The following is a 15,439-nucleotide window of genomic DNA, read 5'->3' as shown; positions in this document are numbered from 1 at the left end:
GAATTGTTTATTGGGAGGGTGTTGTTAGAAAATGTGTATAATATATGGAGCTATTATGGCCTAAGTGATCAGTAGACAGTTTCATTTGGATTGCCTGTGTGGGTGATATTAAATCTATATGCAAATTTGTAATGGATTAGTGTGAGTTTTTTTTTTTTAACACATTTAACGATTCTGTTAGACATCCAGTGTACAGCACACTGCCCATCAAAACTTTGAAAACCCCTAGTCTTCTTTAGAAACTTTCCAGTAATGTTTAGACGGTTAGCGTAGTGTAGTGGGTAGCAACACCATCTTTCCCAGTGGCAGACTGGGGTGTGATTCCCTGGCTGGATAAGAGTCCTTGGGTAGGACTCCTAACTCTGCCTCTTTAGTGATGAAAAGGCAGCTGTTGTAACACTTCAGGGATATTTAGCCTCGACAGTTTTGGTATTTTCCATGTCTTCATGTTTAAGTCTTTGTTTATCTGAAAAGTTCTTTCTCTCATTTTGTTCTGTTCTATCAGTTTGAGAGGGACTCCTTGAGGACTGGCACTATATAAATGGAACTGTGTCTTTCATATTAATTCATTAATTACATCAATTAATTCATTATCAAATAATAGTAATAATAATTCAATAATTAATTTGGAAAAAATGCTGTAAAAACAGCTCCAAATTCTTGGTATGAGGAGCAGGTTTTGCCTAAATAAGCATTTGACAGTACAGAAGCCCATTCCTGCCACAAAAAAAGAAAAAAGCGCCTGTTTTTGTCTTTATTAAGTGAATTATGCAATTATTTTGCAATGCTTAGTCATTATTCTGAGATACGTCTCATTATTTTGAGATATTTCATCATTATTTTGAGATATTAAGTCATTTATATATACCTTCTCTAAATTGAGATACTGAGTCATTATCTTTGGAATCTTAAAATAATCCCATAGTATCTCAAAATTATGACTAGGAATCTCAAAATAATGGCAATAATGGCAGTATCTCAAAAACAGACTTAGTATCTTAAAGTATCTCATTATATTAAGATACTAAGTCATTTTGTAGGTACTAAGTCATTATTATGAGATATTAAGTCATTATTTCATGCAGTGAGTTGTTGTAAAATTGAACTGAATTTTTGCATGAGCAGCATCTATATCTGTAAGAGTGTGTTTGTTTAAAACATTGTGCTTGGCTGTTAGAATATGAATGGCCTTTAATCTACAAGTTCTGGTTCTAGATAACAAGTCTTGTTATCTCTACTCTCATTTTTTTGAGATACTACTGCATTTTTTTGATATTAAGATATTAAGATTATTTTTGGTACACTAAGAATCTCAACATAATGGCATACTATCTCACAATAATTATTTAGTATCTTAAAAATGGACTTATTTTAAGATGCTAAGTCATATTCTGAGATATTAAGTCATTTTGATATTCTCATTATTTTGAGATAGTAAATAATGAGAGACTAATGCCATTCTTTGAGATACTAAGTAATTAATTTGAGATATTAAGTCATTAAGTCATATATAATATAAGTCATTATTCTGAGATACTATGTCATTAGTCTAAGATACTAAGGCCTTTCTATGAGATGCTAAGTCATTAATTTGAGATATTAAGTCATTAGTCACTATGTCATTAGTCTGAGATACTGTCATTAGTCTGAGATACTATGTCATTAGTCTAAGATACTAAGGCCTTTCTATGAGATGCTAAGTCATTAATTTGAGATATTAAGTCATTAGTCACTATGTCATTAGTCTGAGATACTGTCATTAGTCTGAGATACTATGTCATTAGTCTGAGATACTAAGGTCTTTCTATGAAATGCTAAGTCATTAATTTGAGATATTAAGTCACTGTTTAGATATACTTTTATTATTCTGAGATACTATGTCATTAGTCTGAGATACTATGTCATTAGTTTGAGATACTATGTCATTAGTCTGAGATACTAAGGCCTTTCTATGAAATGCTAAGTCATGAATTTGAGATATTAAGTCACTATTTAGATATACCCTCTTTATTCTGAGATACTATGTCATTATTCTGAGATACTATGTCATTAGTTTGAGATACTAAGGTCTTTCAATGAGATACTAACTCATTATTTTGAGACATATTTTAGATAATATCTCATTACTTTGAGATAGGTTTGTTTTTATTAATAATGACTGGAGTGGGCTGCTATAGACAGTAATAGGAGTTCCACAAGCTCAGGCCATGCTATCACTTTCCGAATGCATGTTGCATAAAGACACCTTGCTGTTTGATTGGAGGCCATCAGTGAAATGAAGAGGGCTGTGGTGTTTTGTGTGAAACAGCCTAGCCCGCTGCTGAAGGCATCAGATCCAGGCAGCATCAGAGTCTCCGGTCAGTCTGTGGTGAAGCGAATGGCAGACGTCTCCCCGAGTCCTTCAGGATCCTCCAGCCACAGCCCCAGGCTCGGAGCGGTATCCGGAGGCCGCAGGTTACCACGGAAACGCTGTTGCTCGGATGACCTGTGGATCGAGGAGGAGAAGAGACGGGAGAAGAGAAGGCTGGCCAGGGCCAAACTGGTCAAGCTTTGGACCCGTCCTCAAGAGGAGTCGGTGAAAGTAAGAGCAGAAACGGGAGAGCCGAAAGTGGACACCTCCTCTATCTTCTCGCTGCTTCACTCTTTTCCTTTCTGTCTGTGTCTGAGGGATGCAGAGAATCTTCTGCTTTCGTTCTTGAGTTTGTTCTGTTCTTCTGTTCTTTTTCCTTCGATTCTCGCTCCTCTACTTTTTTTATGTGTCTTCGTGTCCAAGTTCAAGTTCTTTCGCTAATTTTGTTCTATTATATCGGTTTGAGAGGGAAGCTGGCGGTGGGCTCTAAGCGTTCTTGGGTGTTCCTGAGGACTGGAACTGTGTTTTTCATAGACAGGGCGAGTCAAAAGTCAGGAACCCTCCCAAACATCTCCAAGACTCACTGCCGCTATCCAGTAGACCAGTAATCGCCAACCCAATTTCATGCCTGAAGCAAATCTGAGATATCTGAGCTACCTTCTTCACGTAATAAAGGAATGTGTTGTTGCTAAGTGGTTGAGATGCCAGCCAGTGCAGGTGTCTGTTAGCTGACCTAACAGTATAGGCAGTTAGGGCTGCGATATATACACCAATCAGCCATAACATTAAAACCACCTGACTAATTTTATGTAGTCTCATTTGTCTCTAACTCGATTTCTCCAAGCAATTTTAGGAGAAACATCTGAGAGATGTCTCCTAAACATTTGTGCAATAAATAAATAAAATGTTCCTCTGGGCGTCCCCCCTCCTACCACCAAAACAGACCTGGCTGACCTTTCAAGGCATGGACTCCAGTATAGTCCATCTGTGGTGGTATCTGGACACCTTTAGACGTTAGCAGCAGATGGGTGGGGCCTCCATGGATCACATCAATGAGCCTTGTGTGCCCAGAGCCCTGTTGCTGGTTCACCTGTTGTCCTTCCTTCCTGGGTTAAGCCCACCTCAAACAGGGGTCTTCAGGTAGGCCGCTCCTTTCACCAGTGTTTCACTGAATTTAGCCCACAACACCTCTGGAAGGCTCAACGGGCGTCAAGTCAGGCGTCCCAGGCCCACTACCGACCCCCTTCTAAGCTCACTTCACAGGATTTCGCATGCTTTCAGCCACCGGCAGCAGGTTCCCCAAGAGATGGGTGGGTAGATGATGCTCTCGCCCCCCCATATCACTTTACAAATATTTCCATGGTTCCTGACTTTCAGCTCCCCCTGCAAAGCTGCTGACCTGACATGAATACCAGCTCTTCTGCAGCACCTAAGGCACCTGATAGATGACTAACCCATACCATTTATCTCTCCAGGCCAGTATGCTACTCTCTCTCTCAACCGGGACGTCCCTCAGAGCCCTGAGCTTCTCCCACAGCGCCCCCACTGGCTTGGACTGCCTCAGCTGGAGACGCCGCATGTCCTACCCCTGTGAGTACCGACCCCTTTGGCCTGGCTGGCTCTCTGTCTGCGTATAGCTGTGTGTTTTTGGATGCAGTTGCTGAGAGCATTGGCTACGGTCAGCTCGCGGATTATGAGACATTTGGGAGGTCTGCTTCTGTTACTTAAAATGATTTCTTTACGGTGATGCTTCCGTGAATCCAGGATTAAGCTCCGGAGCGGTGCCAGGGACAGCTGGCATGCGCAGCAACAGCTTTAGGTTGTGGAGCCAATTTGTGGACTGTGGTGTTGTTGTGCTGACAAATGGCCAGCAGAGGGCAGCTGGTCTGTGTATATGTGGGTTTGTGTGGTTTGCTTCTGTTGAGCAGTGATGTGTAATAATCTGTCAGGAGCCAGTAGAGACATGGGGCCTTTTGTAGTGGTGTATACAGAAGGTGTATATATATATACAGTAGAAAATACCTCTATAATTAACACCTTACATCACCTAATATAGTCCAAGCCATGACATCTCGCTATAATAATAATAATAATAATAATAATAATAGTATATAGTAGAAATACCACTATAAGGGCTCTGTACCCCTCACCAGCGTCCTTTCTCCCCTCTGGCATCAACAACCTGTGGGACACCAATGTTATGCCATTTAGAGAGTCCATTCTCTGTACTCTTCACTACAGCACCTCTTGACCGTCCCATAAGATTACCAGTTTCCAAGATGCGACCACCCTTCGCCCAGTACCCTATTACCATGCCCTTATTTATTATAGACAGTTCAACACAGAGGTTTTCTTCCCCTAATTACGTTATTCACATTATGCAGTTGAACATGAATCCAGTAAAAAGGAGAAACAAGAGCTTCTCATTCTGAAGAAAGAAAGTAGTGAGATCTTGTCGGTGAGCTAGTCTGAAGAACAGAGCTCGCTCGGTCCCTCCAGGTTTCTTATGGACGCCCCCCAGTCCAGCCAGCACAGCGTGGAGGATGTGTTCAACTCCATCAGCAGCAGCAGCAGCAGCAGCAGCAGCAGCTCACCTGATTTACCATCATTAAGCCCTGATTTATAAGCCCACCAAACCAGGTGTTGATCTGAGGAGAACTCTAAATAATACCAGACTTCATGAGGAGAACTTGTTCTGATGAGTAAGTCTTAAGCAATAGCTGTAGCACCTTCTTCCAAACCCCTGACCCACCTGCCTTCTGTCTGTGTAGCAGACAGACAGAGCAGGAGAGGGGTGTGTTCCCTGGAGAGTGCAGCGAGGATGCATTACACACTCATTAGTCCTGCAGTCGGAGACACTGTGCAGGAAATTAAATAAAGAAGATCTCACCCAGAGTGGCTCTGAGCGCACGGTTCTCCTCACCTCCTCAGGGACTGGGGCTTTTATTCAGGCTGTAGGTGTGCAGTGTGTGTGTGTGTGTGTGTGTGTGTGTGTGTGTGTGTGTGTTGTAAACCGGCCAGCCTTGACCACCCACAGCTCTTGCAATGTCACTTTGTGTATGAACAGTTTGCTGGGGGAAATGTATTCACACACACACACACACACACACACACATACACACACACTCACTCAGAGTTGCCAAATTGGCCATTAGACTCTTTCACATGCACTAACACACTTGGCTGACTTTCAGACACACAGAAGTGTGTATTCCGTGAGTGAGGTCAGACGTCCCGCGCCAGATGCCGTCTGCGTAATGAGATCAGTGTGTGTTTATTGAATTGGGTGGCGAGTCATGGCCGTCCCCTCAGCCTGGGTTCCTTTAAAGACTCTCTATGTGATGGTTGGAGATACTGTGCTCTCGGTCACTCAGCAAGGACACACTCTGTCCGGCCAAAAAGACCTTACCGTGTATCAGGGGTTCCCAAAAGTCTGCTACAAAACATGGCCATAAGTGTTTGAGTGTGATGATAATCATTTTAGATAAATAAATAATAATTCATATTGTTTAATAGATCAATACTAGTGTTATAGGTGAGTTCAATAAGTGACAGATTTTTACATTGCATTATTTTTTATGAATTTTTATAAATTGTCCCTTGATCTCATTACCATAGCATGCTGCTCATCACTGACATTTATCAGATATGTAAACAAATGCAAAACTTTAGGCACCCAACAGACAAACCTCTGTTGTTCAAAATGCATTCAAATTGTATTTATTTCAATTAATTAATCAAGATCAGGTTATTATTTTTTTAAAACAATTACAGAGCAAAAAAAAAAGCAAATGAGCGCCTCGAGAGATTCTCAAGAGCTCTCAAATAATCTTGGCCTTGATTCCACGGTTTATGACAGTCCTGCTAGAGTTTCTGCATTGACCCATTGCATTCGCGCTTCGAGACATTCGCGCATCGAGACATTTGTGCTTCGAGACATTCGCGCATCGAGACATTTGTGCTTCGAGACATTCACGCATTGAGACATTTGCGCTTTGAGACACTCACGGTTCGAGACATTTGCGCTTCGAGACATTCACGCTTTGAGACATTTGCACATTGAGACATTCACGGATCGAGACATTCACGCTTCGAGACATTCACGCTTTGAGACATTTGCGCTTTGAGACACTCACGGTTCGAGACATTTGCGCTTCGAGACATTCACGCTTTGAGCCATTTGCGCATCGAGGCATTCGTGCATTGAGACATTCACACTTTGAGACATTCGCGCTTCGAGATATTCATGCATCGAGACAATCACACTTTGAGACATTCACGCTTTGAGACATTCGCGCTTTGAGACATTTGCGCTTTGAGACATTTGCGCATTGAGACATTTGCGCATTGAGCCATTTGCGCATCGAGACATTCACGCATCGAGACACCCCTTAAGAAGGACATGCTTTACACATGCATTTCTGGACAAGCTGAGAGATACCTGTGGCATGTGGACTGAGGCGGTACACTAATACTACAGTATTTCACACTAATATGACTCTACTACTTCACCAAAGTGACATAGTGCAGTAGAGATGATTGAGACACTGCTCTCTAGTCAGGTCAGTGGAGCATCACAATGATTTGGAAGCTGTTATTTTAAGGTAAAATGTTACATATTGTTGCTTTAATTTAAAAAAAAAATCCATTCCAAGTTCACTTCTGATTACAATCTGTAAAAGATTAGTACAATTCTACTATACAGCCTATTAGGTTATGAACGTGCAGAAGTATGCGTCCATACCAAACATCCTAATAGGCCAACTTGGGAGCATGGGAGCAGTATATTGTATATTGAAGCAGGTTTGCCATTGTCCACAGCTCACAGTCTGTGTGTGTGCTCTGCAGTCGGAGTACCGTCTGCTTTCTCTCAGCCCTTTCAGTAATCACACCATGAAAAAATCCATCCTTTCCTTCAGTGGAAACACTCCCCTCACTAATGTAGCTCACGTCCTGCAGCAGAGGCTGAAACGGAGTTGCTCACCTCACTGTTCTGCACTCTGTTGAGATATCTGCCTCTCCTGTCTGTGATGAATAAATGAGCACCTCTCTGGCATTTGGACAGAAGCTGTGGAGAAACCTACAGATTCATAGAGTCAGCATTGTCGCCTCGTAGTCTGACAGACTTGATATATAGGCAGTGTAGGACAGATGTTGGGTTAAAAGGCGTAAAAAGAGTAAGGCATGATAACAGAAGAAGAAAAGATTTTGAAAAATGAATTATGACTGTTTGGGTTCAGAAATCCAAGCAGATGTTTTAGGGACACGACTAAATGCATGGAAATACAGCATACTGCTCCTTTAAAACAGCCCTCGTTCTTTTTGGTAGCATTTAGTAGTATTTTAATACTAAAACATGCAACAACCCATTTTACTGTTACTGTGCCTTTAAGACTGGCATATACAAATGAGCACTGTTCTGATTGGCTGTCCTTCATTGTCTGCCTTGATCTAGAAGAACTAGGACTCTTCTAAAGGGTCCTATTTCTCTGTTCCTGTACCTTTAAGATTACCATATGCAAATGAGCTCTGTTTTGATTGGCTGCCCTTCATTGTCTGTCTTGACCTAGAAGAACTAGGACTCTTTTAAAGACTCACCTTTTTCTGTTACTTTGCCTTTAAGACTGGCATATGCAAATGAGCTCTGTTCTGATTAGCTAGGACTCATTTGATCGTTTCTCTGAGGTCCACCTAAAACAGCCAAAAACACTAGCTAACTGTTCATGTTCCTGAGCCTTTAAGACTGACCTATGCAAATGAGCTCTGTTCTGATTGGCTGCCCTTGACAAAAAAAAAAAAAAAACAGACATCCTTTGCAACTTCAATGTGTGTGGGCGGAGCTAAACTGCTGTAGAGATATGTGTGTGTGTGTGTGTGTGTGTGTGTAAAAAATCTTTTAAAGGTTTTAGGAAGTGGATGTAAAGGCTTACTGTATTATCAGGTTCTTCACCCTCAGTGCTTCATTATAGAACCAAATGTGGTTCTCCTACGGCGGCACTCAAAGAACCCTTTGCAGAACCTTTATTTTGCGGGGTGCAGTCTATCCGTCAGTCTGGTGAACATGGGTTTTGCTGAGTTTTATTACAGAAGTTTGCTGGAGAGGAAATGTCTACCGCGTGGTTACAATGCCCGTTTAGGGGTTAAAAATATAGGTGATTCATATTGATTCTTTGAGCGATTCTTTAAGCCACTGTCAGTTCTTTAAAGAATCATGTTTGATTCTTAGGCTCTATAAATTGGTTCTTACAGCAGGTGGTGTTTTTTTTGTTGCTGTTGTAGTTTTTAGGCCTTTAAAAGGTTCTCCACACTCTGTATAACATCTGCGTCATATGGTAACATGGTTCTGTAGGGAACCAAAAGTGACTCTTCTGCGGTGTCGCTCAAAGAATCACTTGAAGCTTCTTTATTTAGTGTTTTTTTGCATCCATATCGAGCTATAAATCATCCGTTTTCCCCAGTCAGGACTGGCTTTAGGCTCATCCATCACATTGTACTGTGTGTCAGTGTGTGTGTTTGTGTGTGTGTGCAGGTAAATTGAGTATTCAACCCTACATTGTATGTTCCTTTATGTTCCTGTGTGACGTGTAGCTCCGCTGGGGCTAATCTGGGAGTACTGGTTTATAAGATTCATGGGTCTTTGGGCTTTGCCACAGTCCAAACATTTACTGGGTTTAGTTCCTGGGCTGATTTACTGGATTGCTGGTACCTCATTGGTTCACAGCGCTAATCCGTTCTGTGTGTTGCTCTTGGCTTTGTACTGTGGGAGTATAGTATATCATGGAGTCGGTGTTATTAGTGTCAGAGCAGGAGATGGAGTCTTTGTTTAGGGAGGGTTTACTCCAACATGCCTTGAATGTCATGGACTATTAATACCAGAGCTGGGAGGAAGGAGCCTGAGGAGGTGTGTGTAGAGCTGCCGTGTGAGTGTATGAGTTAGAATGGGCTACAGTAGTGTTATGACGCCAGCATGACACTATTATATGGATCAAATGTAGTGTATCACTGCTGTCATGCAGAACATCCGTATCTCCAAAACACTCCAGGGCTTGTCACACACTAAGGGGCATTACTCAGTAAGTGGTGGGGCTGTAGGCCCAGACGTAGGCTGTTTAAGGGGTTAATTTTCAATGGAAGTCAATAATAATAAAAAAAAATCAGTCATTATGGAGCGTTTCTATTGGTCCATTCATTTCATACCTAATTAATCTCCCCAATTGAGGATCGTAGCCAATTACCCAACCCAACACAGGTGATGCTCTGACACTGGGAGGGTAAGGACTGACACATGCCTCCTCCAGCCCATGTGCAACCAGACACCACCAGACGCCTCTTTCTGATGTATCGTCACCAGGCAACCAATGCGGTACGTTTCCTCTGATGCTTTGATGTACCGGCTAGCATCACACTGTCCAGGCTTAATTTCCAGCTTTTCCGAAGTGCGGACCACCCTCACTGTGAGCTGAGGCAAAGGGGGGGTGGACCTCGAGAAACTCAGAGGCTGGAGATCTGGGCAGCTTCGGCTTGCTGGGCAAAGACCAAGCCAGAGCTGGGTGGTCCCTCTTCCAAACTTTGACTTGTGATGAAGATCTGGTGACATTTTGATATTGCATATGCATAAGCATCTCATCACACTCCCACACAAACCTTGTATCTCCCATTTGTCCGCTTTTCACTTTTTGAGCTAAAGCGAATCTGGCAGGTGTTCTTTACATTGTGTCAGAATTCCATGATGAACGGACCAATAGAAACGCTCCGAAACGGCGTGGAACGAAATATTTCTCCATTGATTTCTATTAAAAGTTCTGACGTTTTTTCCTTCTCCTGTAAAGTTGCCCTTTTGGAGATACAGAGTTTTTGCGCGGCGGCGGCGATATGTATACGGCATAGTGTATGTCCATATTTTAGGGCATTACCTTTTCCAGTGTGTGTGAGCAGGACAGTGGTATATAAGTGCTCTATCCTGTGTCATTAGCAGCAGTGTGTGTGTGTATGTGTGTGTGTGTGTGTGTGTGTTCTGTAAGCCGATTGCGAATGCACAGGCAGGAAATCCCACCGCTATAGCTTCCTCTATGACAGGCTGCAGAGTACTGGGCTTCATCCATTACTGCCAGCTTTCAGCACTTCTGTCTGACAGGAGAGAGAGAGAGAGAGAGAGAGAGAGAGAGAGAGAGAGAGAGATAGAGAGAGAGAGAGAAATGAGGGAAAAGAGAAAGCAAGTAAGGGGGGGGGTTGGATGTTTTCAGGGCCAGGCTGATGCTGAAAGCTGCACTTCTCCATCGTCCAGTCTACAACCCCCTCTAGAGGGCCCCCGCCAGGCTCTGCGTTCTGCTTTGGTAGAGTGACAGATAGAGATACTGAGAGAGAGAGAGGGAGAGAGAGGAGGAGCTGCAGAGCCCATTCTAAACAGCACAGCAGAACGGCAGAGGCAGCATAGTTGTGCTTCAGGTGTAGAGCAGGGTTCTGTCTCTCTCTATCTCTCTCTATCTCCCTCTCTCTCTCCCCCCCACACACATACTCTCTCTTGTGTTTTTCTCTGGAGATCAGACTGGACTGTCTGTGTGTTAGTGTGTTAGCTCTGGGACAGCCCTATCTCTCTCTCAAACCCGCACACACCAGTGTGCATTTGTCCGGTCATCACAGTGGACCAGCTGTTTCTCAGGTGCAGGATTACAGCACAGCACTCTATTGGCTCTTGCAGCGCCATGCGCACCCAGCAGGGCGGCGCTGATGGCCCGGCGCCCCTGCCCGGGGGGAGCTGTGGCAGCAGCAGCGGCGGCAGCTCGGGCCTCCTGTCCCCCGGATCGGATTCGGACAGCAGCCTCGGCCCCGCCGGACCTTACCCTGGGTTTGGGGGCACCCTCCGGGGGGCGCTGTCGCGCTACTGGAGCTTGGAGAGCTTGCACTCCACCACAGGTAGGACGCAAGTGTTATTACTGAGAGGTCTTAAAGGAGTGCTGCAGAATTTTGTCAACCTGAGCCCCATCTGTCGCATGAGTTGTGGACAGTTGGTTAGCACTGGTTTTAATCTCGGTGTGATAAGCTGTGCTTAGAGACGAGCGAAAAACACACCACGTACCGTGGAGGTCATAGGGCAGATGCTGAAGTTGAGAACCTGCAGTGTCACCCAGGGGAAAAAACGGGTGTCTGTGGTAATTGCCTGTATGCTACAGGTGCTGCCGATTAGTGTTAGGTGTAAAAGCTGGAATACAACCTTATTTTTAGCAGCTATTATGATAATTCAACACTATTTGGACAAAAGTATTGGGACACCTGCTCATTCATTTGTTCTCTGGAATAATCCAATACTTTTGGGATGAGTTGAGTGAGGAGTAGGGGATGATGAGGTGGGGTGGTGATCATTATCCAACATTCTGACCTCACCAATGCTCTTGTTGTTGGATACAATCAGATACTCACAGCAATGCTCTGCTCCAAAATCTAGTAGAAAGCCTTCCTTCTTCCCAAAACAAAAGCTAGGATAAGCTCTCTTTTTTTTAATCACTTGATTTTGGAAGATTTGGTCATGCACTGTTTACTTTGGGGGTCTTAGTTCCAGTAGCAGTGTGTGAAACTACCTCCACCATGTTTGGAGGCTGTAATTCAGCCTGGCTAGCTCTCACTATTGTTGAGTTGTATACGGGGGTCTCTCATCGTTCACTCTGGGGAATAAAAAACAGGAGTTGCTGTGAAAATTCAGAGATGAAGTTATTATGGAAAGATATTCTACTAGAACCTGGAACTGGAGCAGAAAGACAAGCTCCAGATCTCATCAGATCAGATAAAGCAGCTGAACATGAATCCAGTAAAAACGAGAGCTTCTCATTCTGAAGAAAGAAAGTAGTGAGATCTTGTCTGTGAGCTAGTCTGAAGAACAGAGCTCGGTTCCTCCAGGGTTCTCCTGGACGCCCCCCAGTCCAGCCAGCACAGCGTGGAGGATGTGTTCAACTCCATCAGCAGCAGCAGCAGCAGCAGCAGCAGCTCACCTGATTTACCATCATTAAGCCCTGATTTACCACCAATCACCAAACCAGGTGTTGATCTGAGGAGAACTCTAAATAACAGTAGACTCCATGAGAGAGGAGAACTTTGGAGATGTTCTAATGATGAACACAGTGATGGAGAACCACCACCAGTGCACCCTGGAACAGCATAAGGAGCTGGAGGTTCTTTGGAGTGGAAGGGGCGATGATGATGATGATGATGGTGATGATGATGGTGATGATGATGATGATTGTGTTGATCTTGCTGAGATGAGGTTGGAGGTGGTTTCCATGTTCCTGCTGAGCAGAGCAGGTCTGCCTGTGGAGGAGCGAGAGTGGTCAGCTTCTGTGCTTCTGTTGCTATGGTCAACATCTGAAGCTCTGCTGTGTGTTATTGCTCACAGTGTGTGTATGTGTATGTGTGTGTGTGTGTGACATGAGGAGACGTGTTTTGTGAATGGCTGTTGCTTTGGTGAACACAGATGTGTGTAAGGTAAATGTAGTAAGAGACACTTAAACACCCACTAAAATAGAACACACACACACACACACACACACACCGTGAGCACAGTACTCATTAAAGAAAATGGGAATCTCTCTCTCTCTCTCTCTCTCTCTATCAGTGTTCTTTAGGCTCTCTCCACCGCTCTTCCCGTTCACTGTGCTCTCTGGCTGATCGTCATGGTGACGGAGGAGTGGTGGGCTGTGTTGTAGATGGGAGGAGGATCGATAGAGGAGAGCTGTGGAGTTTATGAAGGTTCTGTGTTATCAGGCGTGAGAGCTGAGCTGCTGTCGGGTTCCGACCACAAAATGATCGTTCAAGAACAAACACAGGATAAGGCTCGATCTCGCGCTCTCTCTCTCTCTCTCTCTCTCTCTCTCCCTCTCTCTCTCTCTCTCTCTCTCTCTCTCTCTCTCTCTCTCTCCCTCTCACTCCCTCTCTCTCTCCCTCTCTCTCTCTCTCTCTCTCTCTCTCTCCCTCTCTCTCTCTCTCTCTCTCTCTCTCTCTCTCTCCCTCTCACTCCCTCTCACTCCCTCTCTCTCTCTCTCTCTCTGTATCAGGGCTGGCCTGAGTGCTGTATCAATAAGAGGATCTACTAATGAAATCAATGACCGGATTGATCTGTTTGCCCTTTGATCTTCTTTGAAAGGGGTCAGGGTGAGGGTCATGGTCATGCCGGCAGTAAAAATCAGAGACCCATAATAGCATGTCTGTTCTAACACACCAATATAACATATATATATATATCAGATTCATGTTTGAATTAAAGCAACAGTATGGAAAATTGGCATTTCTTGCTCCTGGGCTCCCCCTACAGGGTGATTCTCACTTTGAGCCTCTACTAAAGGAAACTGGAAGGTAAAGAAGCATGTGGACTGAGGGGGTAGAGTAAGACTACGGTGCATCAAGCTCAGAGTAACAACAGGAAGCTGCTATTTTCAGGTAAAAATGCTACATACTGCTGCTTTAATTAAAACATACATCCAGTCCCATACTCTTACACAAAATACTGAAACATACTACTGACATAGACATGCAAATATAATTGCAAACACACACACACAGCTTGTCTAGTCCATGTAGAGAAATAAGTATTGCCAATAGAATAGGACTCTCTGCAGGAGCAGATAAGCATGAACCTATTGGCCCTAATAAAGCCAGGCGTGGGCTAATAGAGGGGTATAAAGCCCCCCAGCCTTGAGCTGTGGAGCAGTGGAAGAACAGTGTTCTCTGGAATGATGGATGGTGGAGCTCCATCCAGTACATCCAGTACCTTTGGGATGAATTGGGGATGGTGTAGGTGGGATGGTGATCATCATCCAACATCCTGACCTCACTAACGCTCTTATCGCTGAATGCAATCAATCAAATCCTCACAGCAATGCTGCTCCTCCCCCAAAATCTAGTGGAAAGTCTTCTTCCCTGGACAGTAGAGACAGCTACTCCAACAGAAGCAGGATCAGCTCTTTTTAATCCCCTTGATTTCAGAAGAAACAGTGAATGAGCAGGTGTCCCAATACTTTAGTCCATATGGTGTACTTCAGATCAATAAACACAGTTCACACTGTGAGCTGAACCTCATTATTGTTGCTATTAATGTTTTGTATTCTCTGTATTGCTTGGCAACCGTCGTTAGGTTACAGTTCATGGCGATGAAGCTGTTTGAATATGAGAGGGAGAAAAGAGGGAGAGAGAGAAGAGGAGGAGGTTAGATGAGGTTGATAGTGATAAGGTTTGTCCTTGTCAGAGAGTCTGTATGTCTGTGTGTGTGTGTGTGTGTGTGTGTGTGTGTGTGTGAGTGGTCTGCGTTAGCAGGGACAGTTCTATGTGGGCTAATCTGATTTGTGCAGGTTTAGAGCTGAACCCAAACAGAGCTGGCACAGTTTAGCAGCTGAGGCCGAGTCTGAGCCACAAACGGGCCTGTTCTGACCTCAAAAACTGCCCACCAGTCATCCCCACCCTGTCAATACAGCAGTAACACAAACACAGTTGGGCTGATGACTAATCACTCAACATTCATAATTCATAATTCACTTCAGGACTGTGGTGTTCGGTTGTGATCCATTTGCCAATACAGCAAACATAAAGAGTGCTTGAATATTTGTCTGGTATTCGTGGCCCATTTTACAATTTTGGGTAAATTTCAAGTATGGCAAGATGGGACTCATCAGTCAACTCTGTTATCTAGAACCATTTAAACCATTTAAACCATTAACAGAGTTGACAATTCCTACCAATTTGTACCTTAACTCCACATGGCTAACCTTACACTAGATGCACCAACATGCTCATGTGGGGATCGCATGGCTGGAACGTGGGCCAGGTGGGTTCCAGGTGGGCATGGGCTCTGAGTGGGATTGTACATGTGTTGTTACTGAGACCCACTTGGGCTTTACAGCCCATCTTCATTTCACAGGGGTCCCATCTAAACACTGTATGCAGTATCCTATGCTTAACCCCTCCTGGTCCCATCACTGACCCTGGTGGGCATACAGCCTGGAACCCTAGGACAAGACTTTCTGGCTCCCAGTTAGGCTTCCCCATATAGGACATGTCAGCTGGGAATTTTATTAAATTAAATATAAATATAATAATGAAATATTTGGC

At 44.0% G+C, this 15,439-nt stretch overlaps 1 protein-coding gene across 2 annotated transcripts in view; it reads left to right on the top strand.

The window, feature by feature from the left end:
• Window positions 1-15,439, top strand: part of LOC140555919 (rho guanine nucleotide exchange factor 4-like) — a 90,997-nt gene that overhangs the window by 4,936 nt on the left and 70,622 nt on the right. Inside the window, exons 3-4 of one of the 2 annotated variants that reach the window (XM_072679267.1) lie at window positions 2,309-2,581; window positions 3,826-3,940. In XM_072679267.1, the coding sequence (XP_072535368.1) occupies window positions 2,309-2,581; window positions 3,826-3,940 (388 nt within the window). Of the gene's footprint in view, window positions 1-2,308; window positions 2,582-3,825; window positions 3,941-10,740; window positions 11,264-15,439 lie in introns of those variants that run through there. The other variant, XM_072679268.1, reaches the window with a different exon arrangement.

The sequence above is a fragment of the Salminus brasiliensis genome, chromosome 5 (genome assembly GCF_030463535.1).
Source record: "Salminus brasiliensis chromosome 5, fSalBra1.hap2, whole genome shotgun sequence".
NCBI classification, from domain to species: Eukaryota; Metazoa; Chordata; class Actinopteri; order Characiformes; family Bryconidae; genus Salminus; species Salminus brasiliensis.
This window is presented reverse-complemented; position numbering and strand designations above follow the sequence as displayed.